The 21,087-nt window shown below is 33.3% G+C and overlaps 1 protein-coding gene across 1 annotated transcript; it reads right to left on the minus strand.

Moving 5' to 3' along the window:
- Window positions 1-838: 838 nt before the first annotated feature.
- Window positions 839-13,907, minus strand: LOC125649471 (sodium-dependent glucose transporter 1B-like). The gene is made up of 3 exons (XM_048877041.2): window positions 13,749-13,907; window positions 2,166-2,457; window positions 839-2,039 (listed from the first exon to the last, which is right to left on the minus strand). Exons 1-3 carry the CDS (start codon window positions 13,851-13,853, stop codon window positions 961-963), a joined length of 1,476 nt encoding a protein of 491 aa, XP_048732998.1. The 5' UTR covers window positions 13,854-13,907; the 3' UTR covers window positions 839-960.
- Between the last annotated feature and the right edge of the window lie 7,180 nt (window positions 13,908-21,087).

Raw genomic sequence — 21,087 nt, forward strand, 5'->3', positions numbered from 1 at the left:
GATTTTTTCTTCGCTGTACATCGATAAGTTTTTATACATGATGAATCTGTAGTTCTCTGGTCTGTCCCGACATTTCCCCAGAGAGCTACAGATCTGCAGCTAACACATATATGTAAATGTAATTCTAAGTTGTCGGTACGTTTAGCATTCTTTGTGTTGTACCTGTTTGATTGAATAAAGCTGTATAACAACTTCATACATTTTATAGCAGTAGAAAACACAAAGCTCCTGCGTGATAAACTTACATTCGATTTATCATGATGCAATGATTTTTTGTAAAGTTTAAACACGAATCAAGGTATCTATGCGAGTTAAGATTTTAAACCTAGGTATGCATGCAAAATGAGATTGAATCTTACAATCGAAATGGACACTTGGCTTGCGAAGATGTCTATAGTCTTATGTGTTTGTTTTAATAATTGTCAGATAAATGAAAGAACGTGACAGGCCTACCACAATAATATACCAATAATTCGATATTACGTGATAACGATATCGTGCTTCCATACAATACACAGTCAGCCATTGACTGTAAAAGCCCTTCTCGCAAAAGTCCATTAGCAGGTATTACTCACCTTACTATGTGTTTACTTTGTCACATTTTTTTTTTTTTTTTTTTTTTACAATTTGAAATTAATTTTCATGATTTTGTTGTTGCTGTATCAAGTACATAAAAATATGAATTCAGTTGAAGAGGTCTTTCTTTGCCATTTTTGTTTCCATCACCACACATACTTTTGCCCCAATTGAGAAAGTTTTAGAATTTTATGATAAATTTGAGATGGTAATCTATAGCACTGAACGTGAATACACATAAGTGGTCTTTCAAAAAAAAACCCACCTTTTGATCCTTTATTGTGGAACGCTGAAAACTACATTAGTTTAGTATGATTACATTTCAAGGAGATTATGATATACACAAGTAGATTCTCTCGCTTAATGTCTGGGGTAATTATCTCCTCAGTTGCATTGTTTATTATTCTTTTCCTTGTCCGATTTTTCGTCAAAATTAAGTTTCACTGCTTTGATATCTACAACCTCAACCACTTCTTTAACTTGGTCTTTGAAACGGTGCCCTTTACCCCACGTAGAGAAATGCAGAATAAATACTAAGGCACACAGAAGAATCCCATATGCCTGTATGACATAAAAGAAAGACAGGGGGCCATTGGATTCATATACATGTCCAATGACCCACATGAAACACACGCCACCCAAAGCACCTCCTAACAGGAGAAAGGTTATTCCGAGACCAGACAAGTGGATGTGAAAATCGGCCCACCCAACACCCGAGGGAAAGCACGGAGCAATGAAGAACGCCATAGGCTGGGTCAGAATCCATAGCATTGTGGAACTGTCATCGCCGAAAATGTTTAATAATATCGCCGAAACTAGCGCACCTGTTCCCTCGATCAGAAGAATGATTCGAATTGAAATCCATTTAGCAGCAACGAATCCTGCAAACCTTCCAATAGCAAAACTGATCCAAAAGGAGCTGTTCAACAGTGAGGCCTCATCGCCGTCTAATTTGGCATGATCTATTGCAAAACTGCGGATGAATTTACCGTATACGCGTTCGCCTCCAGTAGCAATAAAAAAGAAAAGAAACAGCAGTCCAAAAACTTGCACACCAAACAGACGTTTTCCATTAGCACACGTCGCAGGATCGATGATTTCGCGAAAGGTTGGCTGATCATCTGTATCTTGTTTCAATCTATTAGCCTGTCGATTTCTTGACCATTTACCACAGAACTGGTAAAAATAAAACACGAGAGATACCCCAATAGTAATTAAAGCTACGATCAGATACGCCCACTCAATTTTGGATCCTCGGAGGTATTCCGTCACTTCCGTTGTGATTACCGGAACTGCTGTGGTGATATTAGTGGAATTTGGTGCGGCGGTGGGTTTAGGGACGGCTAGAAATGGGTTTGCTATCTGTGGAACGATGAAAGAGCCTACCCCGAATCCAAAGTGCAAAAGAAAAAGTGGGGATGCTGCTTTCTCTTGCCAGATTTCCAGGACAAGTTTTTGACCAGCTGCAAAATATGTTTTAAAATATATAAATGATGGACTATTTTAGCCAATAGGAAAAGGATAAAAATGAATGCACATATTAGATATATAGAACAGATGATATTGGCGTTTTTAGGGGGAATATTTACCGATGTTTATTATCCCTTCAAATGTCCCTTGCATTACAAAGAGAAACCACATAAGGCTGATATTTTGGGAATATGGAGCTATGATGGTCGCGGTTGCTCCAAGATCCAGACAGAGAGCCACCATAAGATCGCAGTATGGGTCCAGTTTATCGACGAGGAATCCTCCTAATGCGGCCCCTATGAAGAAGCCAATGCTTCGACCGGAAACGGCTCTCGACACGTCCTCATAATCTAGGTTAGCACGGAGTTTCAAGTCTTTCAGAGTTGGACCCGTGATTTCCAAGTACAGACCCTGTGGATTAAGACATATTCATTAAAACAGAAAGTCTGAAGTACATAAGCGTAAGGAATGATGTGAAAGATACTTTTTACTTAAAACTTGCAGCTTGCATTATGTGTCAAAAACAAGAAATCTAAAGTATTTTTATTAGAGAAGAGTGATAACAAAAATGCTAAATTAGGCAAAAATTAAATATTGCCTCAAAGTTTCAATGTTGTGAATGAAAGTTAATTTTCAAAGCTTTTATTATGGTAAATCAAAGTGATTGATATGTAAATCAATCAAAACTTTTAATATTGATTTTGGTGAAATATTTACTATGCTATTCTAGATATCACAAATATTTTCAAGATACCATCCGTTAAGGTATTATTAGTAACCTAGTCATCTAGTGACCTGGTACGGGATGATACCAGGTCTCCAAATTCTATACCTGGCGAGGCGAAGCCGAGCCCGGTATAAAACTTAGTGACCTGGTGTCATCCCGTACCAGGTCACTAGATGGCTAACGAATTTACCCCACCGATGACCTATTATGATAATATGCACGAGGTTATTGCGTACCAGAACTACAGACAACACCATACCATAAATATTCCTTGTTCAAAGACGACTGTATTTAAACCAACTTTTGCACGGACAAACATCATATCATTATATGTATACATCAGTGTAAATATACCCAGTGCGATTATCAGTCATTTCTTCTTTTTTTCCGATCTCGTCTGCTGCTAAATTTGCAAACCGTTTGGCCGCCATTGTTATTGACAAATGCAACAAGATAGATAACTCGCAAGGAAGCCTGGTATAAATTTTGACAGTGACGTGGGATAGAAAATCCCACGTCTTCATGTGACCGTAATGAGCCAATCACTATTCAGGATCTTCCAGCTAACTTGTCAGCGGTGGGGTAAGAGATTTTCCCATAGTCAGGTCTACTATAACTGATCAAAATATCACGATTTTATTATCATAGTCCATTAAAGTATCAAGTTTCTACTATAGTAATCAAATATGAAAGTCTTTACTTTAATAATCAAATTATCAAGTTATTAGTCATTACAAGAGTCAATCAAAATATCAAGTTTTATATGCTACAGTCAATCAAAATATCAAATTATTATATACAAGAGTCAATCAGAATATCTAGTTATTATATACTATAGTCAGTCAAAATATCAAGTTATTATCTACTATAGTCAATCAAAATATCAAGTTATTATATACTATAGTCAGTCAAAATATCAAGTTATTACATACTATAGTCAATCAAAGTAGCAAGTTATCATATACCATAGTCAGTCAAAATATCAAGTTATTATATACTATAGTCAATCAAAATATCAAGCTATTATATACTATAGTCAGTCAAAATATCAAGTTATTATATACTATAGTCAATCAAAATATCAAGTTATTACATACTATAGTCAGTCAAAATATCAATTTATTATATATTATAGTCAGTCAAAATATCAAGTTATTATATACATGTACTATAGTCAGTCAAAATATCAAGTTATTACATACTATAGTCAATCAAAATATCAAGTTATTATACTATATACTATAGTCAATCAAAATATCAAGTTATTACATACTATAGTCAGTCAAAATATCAATTTATTATATACTATAGTCAATCAAAATATCAAGTTATTATATACTATAGTCAGTCAAAATATCAAGTTATTACATACTATAGTCAATCAAAATATCAAGTTATTATACTATATACTATAGTCAATCAAAATATCAAGTTATTACATACTATAGTCAGTCAAAATATCAATTTATTATATACTATAGTCAATCAAAATATCAAGCTATTATATACTATAGTCAATCAAAATATCAAGCTATTATATACTATAGTCAGTCAAAATATCAAGTTATTATATACTATAGTCAATCAAAATATCAAGTTATTACATACTATAGTCAGTCAAAATATCAATTTATTATATATTATAGTCAGTCAAAATATCAAGTTATTATATACTATAGTCAGTCAAAATATCAAGTTATTATATACTATAGTCAGTCAAAATATCAAGTTATTACATACTATAGTCAATCAAAATATCAAGTTATTATACTATATACTATAGTCAATCAAAATATCAAGTTATTACATACTATAGTCAGTCAAAATATCAATTTATTATATACTATAGTCAATCAAAATATCAAGCTATTATATACTATAGTCAGTCAAAATATCAAGTTATTACATACTATAGTCAATCAAAATATCAAGTTATTACATACCATAGTCAGTCAAAATATCAAGTTAATATATACTATAGTCAGTCAAAATATCAAGTTATTATATACTATAGTCAATCAAAATATCAAGTTATTACATACCATAGTCAGTCAAAATATCAAGTTATTATATACTATAGTCAGTCAAAATATCAAGTTATTATATACTATAGTCAATCAAAATATCAAGTTATTACATACTATAGTCAATCAAAATATCAAGTTATTACATACCATAGTCAGTCAAAATATCAAGTTATTATATACTATAGTCAGTCAAAATATCAAGTTATTACATACTATAGTCAGTCAAAATATCCAAGTTATTATATACTATAGTCAGTCAAAATATCAAGTTATTATATACTATAGTCAGTCAAAATATCACGTTATTATATACTATAGTCAGTCAAAATATCAAGTTATTATATACTATAGTCAATCAAAATATCAAGTTATTACATACTATAGTCAGTCAAAATATCAAGTTATTATATACTATAGTCAGTCAAAATATCAAGTTATTACATACTATAGTCAGTCAAAATATCAAGTTATTATATACTATAGTCAGTCAAAATATCAATTTATTATATACTATAGTCAGTCAAAATATCAAGTTATTATATACTATAGTCAATCAAAGTAGCAAGTTATTATATACTATAGTCAGTCAAAATATCAATTATTATATACATGTACTACAGTCAGTCAAAATATCAAGTTATTATACTATATACTATAGTCAGTCAAAATATCAAGTTATTATATACTATAGTCAGTCAAAATATCAAGTTATTATATACTATAGTCAGTCAAAATATCTAGTTATTATATACTATAGTCAGTCAAAATATCAAGTTATTATATGCTATAGTCAGTCAAAATATCAAGTTATTATATACTATAGTCAGTCAAAATATCAAGTTATTACATACTATAGTCAGTCAAAATATCAAGTTATTATATACTATAGTCAGTCAAAATATCAATTATTATATACATGTACTACAGTCAGTCAAAATATCAAGTTATTATATACTATAGTCAATTAAAATATCAAGTTATTATATACTATAGTCAGTCAAAATATCTAGTTATTATACTATATACTATAATCAGTCAAAATATCAAGTTATTATATACTATAGTCAGTCAAAATATCAAGTTATTATATACTATAGTCAGTCAAAATATCAAGTTATTATACACTATAGTCAGTCAAAATATCAAGTTATGATATACTATAACGATAACAATAGAAGTTTTACTATGCATTAAGAAGTCAAGTCAATCACCGTATTATATACTATAGTCAATCAAAGTAGCAAGTTATTATATACTATAGTCAGTCAAAATATCAATTATTATATACATGTACTACAGTCAGTCAAAATATCAAGTTATTATACTATATACTATAGTCAGTCAAAATATCAAGTTATTATATACTATAGTCAGTCAAAATATCAAGTTATTATATACTATAGTCAGTCAAAATATCTAGTTATTATATACTATAGTCAGTCAAAATATCAAGTTATTATATACTATTGTCAGTCAAAATATCAAGTTATTACATACTATAGTCAGTCAAAATATCAAGTTATTATATACTATAGTCAGTCAAAATATCAATTATTATATACATGTACTACAGTCAGTCAAAATATCAAGTTATTATATACTATAGTCAATTAAAATATCAAGTTATTATATACTATAGTCAGTCAAAATATCTAGTTATTATACTATATACTATAGTCAGTCAAAATATCAAGTTATTATATACTATAGTCAGTCAAAATATCAAGTTATTATATACTATAGTCAGTCAAAATATCAAGTTATTATACACTATAGTCAGTCAAAATATCAAGTTATTATATACTATAGTCAGTCAAAATATCTAGTTATTATATACATGTACTACAGTCAGTCAAAATATCAAGTTATTATATACTATAGTCAATTAAAATATCAAGTTATTATATACTATAGTCAGTCAAAATATCTAGTTATTATACTATATACTATAGTCAGTCAAAATATCAAGTTATTATATACTATAGTCAGTCAAAATATCAAGTTATTATATACTATAGTCAGTCAAAATATCAAGTTATTATACACTATAGTCAGTCAAAATATCAAGTTATGATATACTATAACGATAACAATAGAAGTTTTACTATGCATTAAGAAGTCAAGTCAATCACCGTATTATATACTATAGTCAATCAAAGTAGCAAGTTATTATATACTATAGTCAGTCAAAATATCAATTATTATATACATGTACTACAGTCAGTCAAAATATCAAGTTATTATACTATATACTATAGTCAGTCAAAATATCAAGTTATTATATACTATAGTCAGTCAAAATATCAAGTTATTATATACTATAGTCAGTCAAAATATCTAGTTATTATATACTATAGTCAGTCAAAATATCAAGTTATTATATACTATAGTCAGTCAAAATATCAAGTTATTACATACTATAGTCAGTCAAAATATCAAGTTATTATATACTATAGTCAGTCAAAATATCAATTATTATATACATGTACTACAGTCAGTCAAAATATCAAGTTATTATATACTATAGTCAATTAAAATATCAAGTTATTATATACTATAGTCAGTCAAAATATCTAGTTATTATACTATATACTATAGTCAGTCAAAATATCAAGTTATTATATACTATAGTCAGTCAAAATATCAAGTTATTATATACTATAGTCAGTCAAAATATCAAGTTATTATACACTATAGTCAGTCAAAATATCAAGTTATGATATACTATAACGATAACAATAGAAGTTTTACTATGCATTAAGAAGTCAAGTCAATCACCGTATCAAGTATTTCAAGTGTGAAGAATGAGGTTTTTCGCTTGTGCGTTATCTATCGTCCACCTCCATCAAAAGTAAAAAAAAAAATCGAAATTCAGTCTTCTTTGAGGAGTGGTCACAGTTTCTTGATCATGTTGTCACTATTTCCGATGAATTAGTAATGACAGGAGATCTTAATTTCCATCTTGATGACGTAACTGACTGGGATGCTCAGAAATTTATTGATATATTGGAAGAACATGGACTTGTGCAACATGTCATTGGTGCAACACACATCCGTGGTCCCACTCTTGATGTTGTCATCACGAGGGAGAATAGTTCTATTTTGAATGATATGCCAACATTACAAGACCAACACCTCTGCGATAATAATGACAATCTGTCTGGTGATCATCTGATGATATTTACGCAGCTTAAGATCTCAAAACCACCAAAGCAGCGTAAAACAGTAACTTTTCGCAAGTACAATGATATTGTAATCGACGATTTCATTCAGGACTTGAATAATCCTGAGGTACTTCGTACTCCAGAAGGATCAGTAGAAGAACTTGTTGCGACTTATAATTCAGAACTCGGTGCAATTGTTGATAAAAGAAATCGTAGATCGTCATGGTACACTGAATAACTTCGCACTGCAAAAGGAGACCGACGTAAAGCTGAAAGGAAAATGCGTAAAACAGACCTGACTGTTCATAGGCAAATCTACCAGCAAAAGCGTATTTACGCTAATAAACTCCTTCTAAAAGCCAAAAAGGACTACTTTTCTGCTAAAATTATTGAAATTGGTCATGATCAAAAACAGTTGCATAAATTTACCAACAATCTCATGGAAAATAAATCTGAAACTGTATTACCATCTCATCATGATGAACATACACTATCTAACAAATTTGGTGAATTTTTCCTTGGAAAAATTGAGAAAATCAGAAACAACTTGTGCGTGTTAAATTATTCGCATAGCGAGAATTACGACGTTCTTAATGCTGATGTCAAATTCAATGGCAGTGCATTAACTGTGCTTAAACCCACGTCAATTGATGAAGTAAGAAAGATCATCAAGAAGGCTCCTGTAAAATCATGCGAGCTGGATCCCATACCTACTTTCCTTCTAAAACAGTGTGTGGAAAGCTTACTTCCAATCATCACAAAAATAGTAAATACGTCGTTAGCAGAATTAAGTGTTCCATCGTCCCTCAGGGAGGCCGTGTTAAGACCGTTGTTAAAGAAGCCCGGTTTAGACACAGAGGAGTTTAAAAACTACCGTCTTGTTTCGAATCTGCCTTTTACATCTAAGATCCTGGAAAAGGTAGGCGAAAAGCGATTTGAAGAGCACTTGTGTTCGAACGCTCTTCATGATAATTTACAATCAGCATATCGTGCTAGTCACTCAACCGAAACAGCTTTGTTACGGGTCCACCATGACATTGCAACAGCACTTGATAGCAACTGTTGTGTTGTTCTTTGAATGCTCGATTTATCCGCTGCTTTTGACGTTATTGATCATCCCATTCTCATGGAACGGCTTGAATATTCCTATGGCATAACGGGATCAGCTCTACTCTGGATGAAGTCCTATTTAAGTGACCGGACTCAGCGTGTTGCAATTGGTTCAGTTGTGTCAGATAAAATGACACTTAAATACGGCGTGCCACAAGGATCCGTATTAGGTCCGAAACTATATTGCATGTTTGCGAAACCAATTAGTGAAATATGTCGACGCCACAATTTTAGCTACCACACCTACGCTGATGACACTCAAGTTTATCTGGTGATCAAGCCGCTCGATAACTGGAACAATATATCCAGACGCCTTGAGCCTTGCTTGTCAGATATAAGTGTGTGGATGAGCTCAAATAAGTTAAAATTAAACCAGGACAAAACCGAACTTATCGTGTTTGCGCCTCGACATCAAGTGAACGAACTAAAAGATTGTCATCTTTCGTTTGATGGATCCGTTGTGCATGATGTTTCGTTTGTTAAAAACCTGGGTGTATTTTTTGACAGAACACTAAGCATGCGAAAACAGGCAACTGCTATATCAAAGGCATGCTTTTTTTCAGATCCGAAACATTGGACGCATAAGACCATTCATTACTGAAGACGCCTGCAAGACTTTGGTTAGTTCGCTAGTGACTTCGCGTTTAGACTATGGAAATGCCCTTTTCTATGGTGTTAATTCTGACATAGTGTCAAAGTTACAGCGTGTGCAGAATTCAGCAGCACGGCTGATTACCAGAACTAAGAAAAATGAGCATATAACACCAGTTTTAGTTAGTGAAGCTCCATTGGCTTCCAGTACATTTCAGGGTTCAGTACAAACTGTTAATGTACACATTTAAAGCTCTCCACGGTCTTGCACCTGTCTACCTTGAAGAACTGGTCAGTCCATACAATCCATTAAGGTCTTTACGATCCGAAAACGCCATGCTTATTCAAACACCAAGAGTTAAGACCAAAACGTATGGCGACAGAAGGTTTGACAAAGCAACCGCCACACTCTGGAATAACCTTCCAAGTTACATCCGCAACGAAAATTCTTTCGAACTTTTCAAGAAAAATTTAAAAACTTACTTCTTCAGACTTGCTTATCACGATTTTATGTAAGCCATTTCCAGTGACGGTATTAATATTATTTTCTGTAGTTTAATCACGATTTTGTGTAAGCCAGTGCTAGAATTCATATTCTTTTAATGGACGAATACTTTTTTTTTTACACTGTTTTAGATATGTTCAATTTTTAATTGTAGTTTATTGTTGTTTTATGTAAAGCGCTTAGAGTAATTTTTTTTTATATAATGCGCTATATAAATACTGTAAATAATAATAATAATAATACTAAAGTAATTAAAAATATATAAGGTTTTACTATAGTGGATTAAAGCTCCAAACAGAATACATGTATTAAAAGATTTTACTATAGTCAATCAAAGATATTACTATATTCAATCAAAGATTTTACTATATTCAATCAAAGATTTTACTATATTCAAGATTTTACTATTATATATAGTCAATCAAAGATTTTACTATAGTCAATCAAATATTGTATTATAGTCAATCAAAGATTTTACTTTTGTCAATCAAAGATTTTAGTATCGTCAATCAAACGTTTTTCTATAGTCAAATAAAGATTTTGCTATAGTCAATCAAACATATTACTATCGTCAAACAAAGATTTTACTATAGTCAAACAAAGATTTTACTATAGGCAATCACAGCCAGTCACAAATTTTACTATAATAATCAAATAACATAATGTATAGCAATGAATTATTTAAGTATCTGACTACTTTTGCAAAAACTTTACAACTCGTTTTTACCAGGATCAGATTTTTTTTTTTTTTTTTACTTTTGCATTTAAAGCAAAGTCGCAGCCACTGTATACATCTGAACAAAGACAATAAACTAGTGGAATTCCAAGAGGACTCTCAAACAAAGACAATAAACTAACGGAATTCCAAGAGGACTCTCAAACAAAGACAATAAACTAACGGAATTCCAAGAGGACTCTCAAACAAAGACAATAAACTAACGGAATTCCAAGAGGACTCTCAAACAAAGACAATAAACTAACGGAATTCCAAGAGGACTCTCAAACAAAGACAATAAACTAACGAAATTCCAAAAGGACTCAAAAACAAAAACAATTAACGAAATTCCATCTACCTTGTTAAAAGGGAATAGCGCCTCTATATGGTTACTTATCACTGGCACTTATTGTATATTGTTATATATGTAACAGTACTCACTATGTTCTGTTAGTCACACTATTCTTGTATATTAATTATATATATAACAGTACTCATTAATTATGTCCCGCCAGTAACACTATGTTCTGTTAGTCATACTATTCTTGTGTATTATTATATATATAACAGTACTCATTAATTATGTCCCGCCAGTAACACTATGTTCTGTTAGTCATACTATTCTTGTGTATTAATTATATATATAACAGTACTCATTAATTATGTCCCGCCAGTAACACTATGTTCTGTTAGTCATACTATTCTTGTATATTGTTATAAATGTACCAGTACTCATTAATTATGAGACTGTTGAAACCCCTGTAACATCAACTTGTTTGTCAGTAGCTTGCCTCGATTTAAAACCTGACCATACGCAGAACAAGTGATAATGGAATATTGCTACATAAATATGGGAAGTTGATGATGGAGAAGCTGAAATCATCCCGTTTTTCAAAGAATTGAGTTGTTAGTTTGCCGTTGATATCTTCTTTCAATAAAATATCTAAGTATGAAGCAGAAGTGGACGACTCTGTTTTCCTCACTTTTGTGTGGATTGTTTCACGCATATAATTATGTGTACAAGAATTGTATTTTTAAGGTAGTGTATTTTTGGATATCCTCTCATGTCATTTATTTTCAGTTGCACATTTTTTACCAATTGTAACATTCTGACATGGAAAATAAATGACATTCAATTCTCTTATTAATATGATTTTCCTTGTCTAATAGGCAGCATGTTGTGTCTGTATTTCCTCAATACCATTGTGCTATTGTAAGGAGAATAGAGAATTATGTAATGCATCGTACTCAGTTGATACCTGTGACCTAGACAAGACAATGTCTGTCCAATAGATCTCATACCTGTTTACCTGCACTGTACACTTTCCAGAAAAGGAATGCTCTGGAGGTTTTGTTTTACACTGTAAAGTGGTAATGAGAATTTACAGAATTACATTTTGACTTTTACATCTGGGGAATGGATTGGACTTAACAGCCGATTTGTGACAGCTTAATTATAGTCCTTCAAAGTTTTTATTATAGACAGAAAAGATCAAAGTTTTAAGTATATTCCATTAGAATTTTTACTATCGTCAATCAATGTTTTTGCGATAGTAAATCAAGGTGTTTTTGTAGTAATTGAAAATATATCAAAAATAGACAAATTACTATAGTTACTCGAATGTTTTATATTGTCACTCAAAATATTTTGTATTGTTAATCAAAGTCTTTACTATAGTCACTCAATGTTTTTACTTTTGTCAATCAAAGATTTTACTATAGTTAATCCACAGGCAATTGTTTCTGTAAATAACTTACGACCTCTGTATACCAATGATACAGAGGTCGTAAGTTATTTACAGAAACAAGTGCCTGTGAGCCAAGCAAAGATTTTATTATAGTCAATCAAAGATATTTTACTATTGTCAATCAAAGATTTTACTATAGTCAATCAACCTGAAGGTAGAAGGAAAAGAGGTCGGCCAAAGGAAACGTGGAGAAGAACGGCGGAGAGAGAAGGAGAGCAGCTAGGGTTTACAAACTGCACTGAAACAGCAAGAGCTGCACAAGACAGGGAAAACTGGAAAATGCCTGTTAGAGGCCCTTTTCCCCAGAGGGAGAGAAGTAACTAAGAAGAATCAACGATTAAATGTATACTATATAAAAGATTTATCACAATCAAACTAAGTTTATACTTTAATCAATCAGAATTTTTGATATAGTCAATCAAATTTCACCTATATTCAAAGATTTGACTACGTTTATAGACTAGCAATTTTTAATTTCAGTTAAACAAAGTTTATACTTTAGTCAATCAGAGTTCTTACTACAGTAAAACAAAGTTTTACTATACAATATACACTAACAGTTTTTACTTTAGTCAATGAAAGTTTTGATTCAGTTAATAATAAACTAGAGTCTATCAAAGTTTTTGCTATATTCAATTAAAGTTCGTGATATAGTCAATGAAAGTTTTTACTTTACTAGTAGTCAATGAAAGTTTTGATTTCAGTCAATCAATCAAAGTTTATACTGTAATCGATCAAAGCTTTTAGTTTTAACTATAGTCAATCAAAGAATTAGGTATCGTTCACTTCAGTCAATCGAAGTTTATACTATCGTCACTCGGGTATCTTTAACCTTAGCAACATATAGTAAACTATTGTTTACGCGGTATTTTGGAGAAGGGGGGGGGGGGTTAGAACGGGTCAGTTTTCATGCTTTAATGTCTCCTTATCGTTACAATGCATTGCGTGAGAGATAAATTTATGGATTACTTTTAATGAAGTTGAACATATTTTACTGAAATAAATCTAAATGATAATTTGACATGATTATAATAATAAATTGAAGGTCAGACATATAGTCACGAAATTCACGAAAATTGAGCATACGCGAAATATAATGAATTCACATTACTTACAAGACAGATCCATACTGAAACCAAAAAGACGGTCTTGACCACTTTCTGTATGGTTGATGGTCCTGTCGGGTCAGGAGCAGGTTCGCGCTTTTCCACAGGGGACATATTTAGCTCGAATGGTGCCAAGCGTATACGCTCATCAACTGTAATATTTAATTTGGTAAGACTTGATAGATAAGAGGCAATTTATGGACGAAATTTTTATCGAAATACATTCGTGGTGAAGCAAAGGCAATGTGTATTCTTGACATCTTGAAATTCCCGAGATCTTGATAAATTGACGGATTGGACTAGATGTGTACATAGGTATTGTATTGAGATGATCAAATTAAATAGAACTTGGAAACCGAAGACTGCATTCTCGACAATTCCCCCACTCTTCTAACCTCTCATCGGTAAGAATTTCTTCTGCTCCAGATGTCTATTTTAAGGTTACACTTGTATGATGCACTTGCAGCACACGTGTATCTTTACTAGTGTGTATACATGCACTACTACCCCCTCCCCCTCCCCCCTGTTGGCTTTTAATATGAAGAGAATGGTTTGGCATTTTGTTTGTTTTGGAGTTGTTTTTGTTATGGAGAGTTGCTTGTTTTGTTTGTGTGTGTGTTATCTATGGGTGTATTAAAATCTTCTTTGTAAGACGTAGAAACTTGTTATTGTGTTTGAAATAAAACTCTACAGAGTGTTCAGTTCTACCAAATATAATTTTGCAAAACAAATTTTATTGTTGATGATGGAATTAAATTCCTGAAGATTTTCCTTAACATGACATGGATTTATTGTATTAATCGAATTATGAATATTTTCAAAAATGTGGTTATAAAGTAGTTCATCCAGCGATATAGGGTAGATTTGAAAGATATGATGCAAGAATGATATTAAAATGCAATTTTTAGCATCATTGCTTATTGACTTTCTATTGAAATTGCGACATTTGAAATTATGCCAAAAACATCAAATAATGACTTTGTAGTTAGACATTGCAGGTTTGTCACTGCGATAAAATGGACGTCTCTACCTAACATGCCGACAGATTTACCGGTAGGGTTATCACAGAAAAAAAGAACACTACAACATACCAGTGACATTTTCGCAAAACTTATGTTGATCCTTAACATTATTTAAAGTTAGGCGAGAGAAATTTAATTTTTCGTTTTACGGATCCGCCGACTCATATTTTTTCCGGTTAAAAAGAATGGTCATAAAAATCCGGAATTTTCATATCCACCCATGTTCGGTTTTAAAATTATCTCTATTAAATTAAATTCAAACTCCGAACAGTGTCAATTCTCCGGGACTACTTTCCCTGATATTGGAGTTGTAGCGTAACGGAATATACTGAGCTGACCGGAGCTTGAAATTAAATTCAGCAGAATATTTGATACTGCTAAGCCTTCTCATGGAATTTTAAGCGTCTATTTCACACGGAATATAAACCAAAATGGAGACACAAGTCATGCTTGGTTTGGTTGTAAAGATTGTTCTGAAGATATTTGTTGATCAACAGCATCCTAGCACTCAGAAATAAGCCCTACACTTGGTCAGTTACTTGCATTGCATTTCAACTTAAGGCCTCATTCAAGAACATTTTAGTAAGGTATGTAGTCAGGCTTCTCTCACAAGGGGTCCATCTTATGCACATATCAATTAATCTCTTTGCATTTAGTTTTATGTATATTTTCATGTTAAGATCAGATTATCTAATTATAAGTTAACTGGATATGCAACATAGGACGTTTGAATTCAAGTATTTACATGCTGTATTTAGTTTGTTTATTCTACTCCTTCATACATGAATGAAATTTTGTGATCATAAAATGGGTACTGGTTTGTTTGTTTTTTAAATCAATTTTTTAGATGATTCTTTCTGCTTGCAAAAATAGCTAGTTTCCGGCATATACAGGTTCAATTTCTGATTTATTTCTGTTCGTGTCTTATTTTTGTGATCTTTATAATAATACCGGGGTAATTTGTAGTGCAGCTTGATAGATAACATTACTTAGATGATGGTAAGGCCCTTAAAAACTAATGCGCTATAAAGAATGGGGGGGGGGGGGGGGGGGGGGGGCCTCGCTTCTTTCGCTTACATATTGATCGTGAAATATACTACCCGATTTACCACGGTTAAGAAGGCTTTATATCAACACATTTCAATCCAAATATGACCATTTCCTATGTATAGCATACATTATGTACATATGTACTGAGTTGATGGCTATCGTGCCGTTCTTGGCACACTGATTTTGACTACGGGTAACTCTGTTTACCTGATCAAGATGTGAGGCCACGGCGGATGTGACCGGTCGACAGAGGATGTTATTCCTCTTAGGCACCCGATCCCACCTCTGGTATATCCAGGAGTCCATGTGTGCCCAACTCTCTATTTTGTATTGCTTATAGGAATTATGAGATGGATCACTATTTATTATCTTCACCTTTCATCATGGTGTTTTATGCTAATCGTTAGGCCGTTCACATACTGATTTTAACTACGGTACCGATTACTTCGTTTACCTGAACAAGAAATAGGGCTCACGGCGAGTTTGACCTTTCAGCAGGGGATGCTTACTCCTGATTCCACCTCTGGTGTGTACAGGGGTCAGTGTTTGCCCTACTCTTAATTTTATATTTTCTGTTCGTCATCTTTACATTTCCATTATGAAATGGTATACATGTATTTATTCTTAAAAGTAGTCATACTGCACTTGATATTACATATTGGTGAAAGACTGTTTTGATAAGTATGATGCACAATCAGCTCGGCATATTGATTCTGTTTACATGATTGATACTGACCATTTCTATGTTAACATAAGAACGGGTCACTATATTTAGATTTGACTTGGGGAAACCACTCATTCAAAATTAGTGCAACATCACCACCTTGCCACCCCTTCCCCACCTTACCACCCCTCATCCACCTTATCACCCCCCCCCCACCTTACCACCCCTCCCCCACCAAAAGCTAAAATCGACAGCAGAATAAATGAAACTCTGGACCCATATGATGTATAATACATATATGCACCAAAAAATCTTATCGAAAAATGGAATATAATTCAGCAAGTTCATTTCTGTTGTATTTTCAAGCCTTTAATTAAGATAGATGCACTATATTCATCAAGATTCATACGCACATTGTTCACAACTGCAACGCATTCATTCATGAAGAAATGGTTATCATTACAATTTGTAAAAATGAATTGGAAATGTAATATTGTAACATGTCACAATAAGTATTGACATGCAAGCAGACCGCGGATTGTGATTTCTGTTACAGATTGTGAATAACAAATCTATTCCAGCAGCTCATCTATATACAACAGAAAACCCATCCCCACCCCTTATGTGGTTTTACGTTCGTACTCGTGAACTTAGAGTATTCGTTTACAAACATTCTAATTTGTGCCTTTCTTTAATAATAAATACACACCGCTTCACTGAATGAAATGAAAGGTAAATTGGATTCTTGTGACAAGCCTATTTACGTTTTATTAATCTGTGGCTGTCTTGGGTATTGTGTGTATGGAATCTTTGTCATCTCCTACCACTTACAATGTACTTCTGTGTGTAGAAGTGAGAAATGAGGACAAAATAAACCCACCCAATATCACTTGTTAATGTGATGTACCGCTCTATATCTTACCCTTAATAATTCTTGTATTTCAGCTATTTTTAACTTCATTCACACACTGCATTTTCTCTTGTTAATGTGATGCACCGCTCTATATCTTACCCTTAATAGTTCTTGTATTTCAGCTATTTTTCTCTTATTGTGATGTACCGCTCTATATCTTACCCTTAACAATCCTCGTGTTTAAGTCATTTTTAACTTAAACACTGCATTTTATTCCGGTAATGGATAGCTTGACATTATCTGGTTGGAACAGATTTTATCTTATACAATTACTTGAAATGAAAAGCAGGTACACCGATACGTCGTATTTAAACCCTTCATAAAACCCGGTATCTTGAACATTGAGGATTTACATGGATAACTCCAGTCTCCAGGGTGATGTGAATGCAGTGTCCATTGTCTGTGGAGAGCGGGTAATAGAGGGTTGTTGCACGACAGAAGGGAGACTTTGAGAGCTCCACCATGACGCAATATGTTCAATTACAATTTCGTTCTGTATTATTACCTATAGTATTAATAGTGCAAATCATGTGTATATACCAGTATTTTAAGATGCAAAGTATATGTATATAATACATGAGCTCTGAAATCAGTATCACTAGCAGGTGAAAACATGCTAAGGCCTTCCATTTCCTTACCGATGTCGTCCATCTTTTCTGATTTCCTACCGGATGTGACGTAACTAGAATTAAAAGAATTCAGTAAAATTTACAATAGCAATAATAACTAAGACTGATCTCGTTTTGTTAAAATTTACTATTCTATCTCTTTTAACATTTAATTGTTTACTTTTAAGTTTTATTCTAAAGTGACAGAGCATAAATTTTGATTAAGGTAACAATGATGAATATAAATATTGTTAAAAGGCCAACACTTGTATTTTCAACGGTCATTATGCACAGTCAGAAAAGATGTGTTTGACTATACATCAGACTGTGATATTCAAAGCAAAGAAATACAGGTGTAATCTCTAGAAAAAGAAACTAACTAGTGATGGGTCAGTTTTCTTTTGTATTGGAGCGGACTATTCTCTTTAGAGAAGTCGAGAGGCATATCCTTCATCGACTTTTCTTTGCAAGCATTCATGTTTTGATTGTGGAAAACGTGTAAATGCCGGAGTCGGTGACGGTTTATGCTTCGACCGACGTTTCGACTCAGATGTGCCTGGATTTACGCAATAGACAAGTTGTTTTCAAACATTTAACAGCAATGCACAAAACCGTCACAAGGAAATCAAAACTTACTTGCTTTTTCAACATACCCCTGTCCCGGGTTTACTGTAAATCACAACTCTGATTACGTCAGCCTGCTTTTCTTTTAACTGGTTCCCTATTGTGACAGCTCCCAATACCAGTTAACGTAAACCCGGGACAGGGGACATGTTGAAAATGGATTAAAAGCAAGTAAGTACGAAGAGAAGTCGATGAAGGCTATGCCTTTCGACTTCTCTAAAGAGAATGCGGAGTGGACGTGTTTTCTATTCATAGATATCACAATAAAGCCAAAATGTTCATTATGTTACTGTTTTCAAAGTAAGTGCAATACACAGCATAAGAACACAGTATAAAATAGGTTCAGAGAAATACATGTAGCTTGTAAGGCCTTGCTATTGGGAAATGCAAATCAGTTATGAATTTTTCTCCTGCATCCGTACTTAGTCTTCCAGTCTGACCCCAAACAACATCTTCGTATTGATGGTTAGTCTCTCCCCAAGCACTCTCCTAAACTTTCATATGAATTTCGATTTAATTGATAAAATATGTTTAAAAATTTGATTAATTTGCCTCGTCGAAAAACCGTAGGTACTTTTTTCTTCGGATGTATTTGGGTACTTACTAGCAGTAATCTCTCTCTCTCTCTCTTTCTCTCTCTCGTATATAGTGGTTATACCGCTCGCTTGGTAACTTGGGGTCCCAGGGTTTGATTCTCGACCCCGGCGCCGTGTCAAACCTAAGATGTTTAACATAGGTGGTGACTGTTCTATGTCGCCAAGTGCACGACATTGAAAGTGAAAAATGTGGGTCTTTCGGATATGACCGCCAAACAGAGGTATCGTGTCACGAGAAGCGATGATAGAGAACCTTCACTATTACGGCAATAAGCGATATGCATACTAGTACATGTAAGTTAACATCTGTAGCACTCCACTATATCGTCTAAATGAAATGTTAAAGATGAAAAAACTAAGATTATTACAGATTGATCACTGTTCGCTATCTTCACCTTGCATTTGGTAAAACAAAACAAGCTAGCAATGTGTTTTAGTATAACAATTAAGAAGTTGATATTCATTTCAGTACCGTGGAGTGATTTCTATCAAAAATTTTGTATTGTTATGGCAAAAGCTGGGTCCTTTTTAGTATAGAAAGGTGGAAAGGTGGCCTTCCTTATAAATATATATGAGTGTCATGCTCGAGAAATACCACACAAGGGCCCAGAAGTTTCTATGATATATGAGGGACATTAGACTAGCAGCCAGCATATCACATGGATGGTACAGGTACGATGAGCAATACCGATTGCGCAAAGAACTCACTCCAGAATCTTCTTGGGGAATTATCAATCAAGAACTTTGGCTTAGGGAGACAACAACTGGCCTCATGACCCAGGCGTCTCTCCCATCTGCATCAATGCATGAGGGGTACGCATGGCTAGGTGATATATCATTAAGTATTGGTTTGAGTTAATGCTTGGGGTCTGATGCGGTTCAGAGTTAGGATTCCCCTCTACCTCTATAAAAAGGAGGAGAGACTATAAGCCTGTTGGAATTAAAGTGGAACGATGATTTATAAAGATAGCAAGCTAGAGACAGGGTGAAAAAGCCGGGTCTTGTGTACCTGGCCACTATGCATGGTTAGAAATATAAGACATGGGGTGGTTCTCAGTCATGCTTGGGGTCTTCCTGGCACTCACAGCAAAGTTTTGCCCACCATTCACTGGTATACTATTTATCTTCCTAGATCCCTTCAAAACATTTGCGGCCATCCTTATCCACTACCAGTGGAATATTGTGCTTGATTTGAGTTTAAAAAAGTTAAAAGTCAATTTGGTGTTGTCATTGAGCTTCAGTGCTCTAGTGGAAATACAAATATCAGTATAATGATCTGATGGTAAACATACGCACTAGTTCACACTTGAATTAACAATCATTATTATAATAGTAAAAGGATTTCCAACTTATGCTAGTCCATCTCCCTCATATGTTAATTACAAATTGTATTGACACTCATAGGAAAAACATATATATCACATGTGAAAAAAAAGAAACAAATATACAATATTCAGATACATGTAGTATGATCAAATGATTTTAAACAACTATACCTTCGATAGGTTTAATTGTTTACTCTTTTACTTAAGTTTAATTTGTTTTAACATAAAAAATGAATATCGAATATTGTAAAAGAAGGGATAAGATATCTAATTCGTTTTTTCTAAGAAAACGTTTGCTTTTTGCTACGAAATTTGAACGGCTTTGAACATTTTTTTATCTATGTCTTGGCTTAGATTTTTGTTCCCGTATGACAGAATGTAACGTGTAGCGGAGACCCAGCCAAGTGCTGATCACGCTCGACGTTGCTTAACTTGCGTAATCAACAGAGACTCTACCACATCATTAGAAAAGCTAGCTTACTAGCGATGCAGTATAAGTTCCCTCTATATTGTACGCTACACTTGCCCCACGCAGGAAAGCTAAGC

The sequence above is a fragment of the Ostrea edulis genome, chromosome 1 (genome assembly GCF_947568905.1).
Source record: "Ostrea edulis chromosome 1, xbOstEdul1.1, whole genome shotgun sequence".
NCBI classification, from domain to species: domain Eukaryota; kingdom Metazoa; phylum Mollusca; class Bivalvia; order Ostreida; family Ostreidae; genus Ostrea; species Ostrea edulis.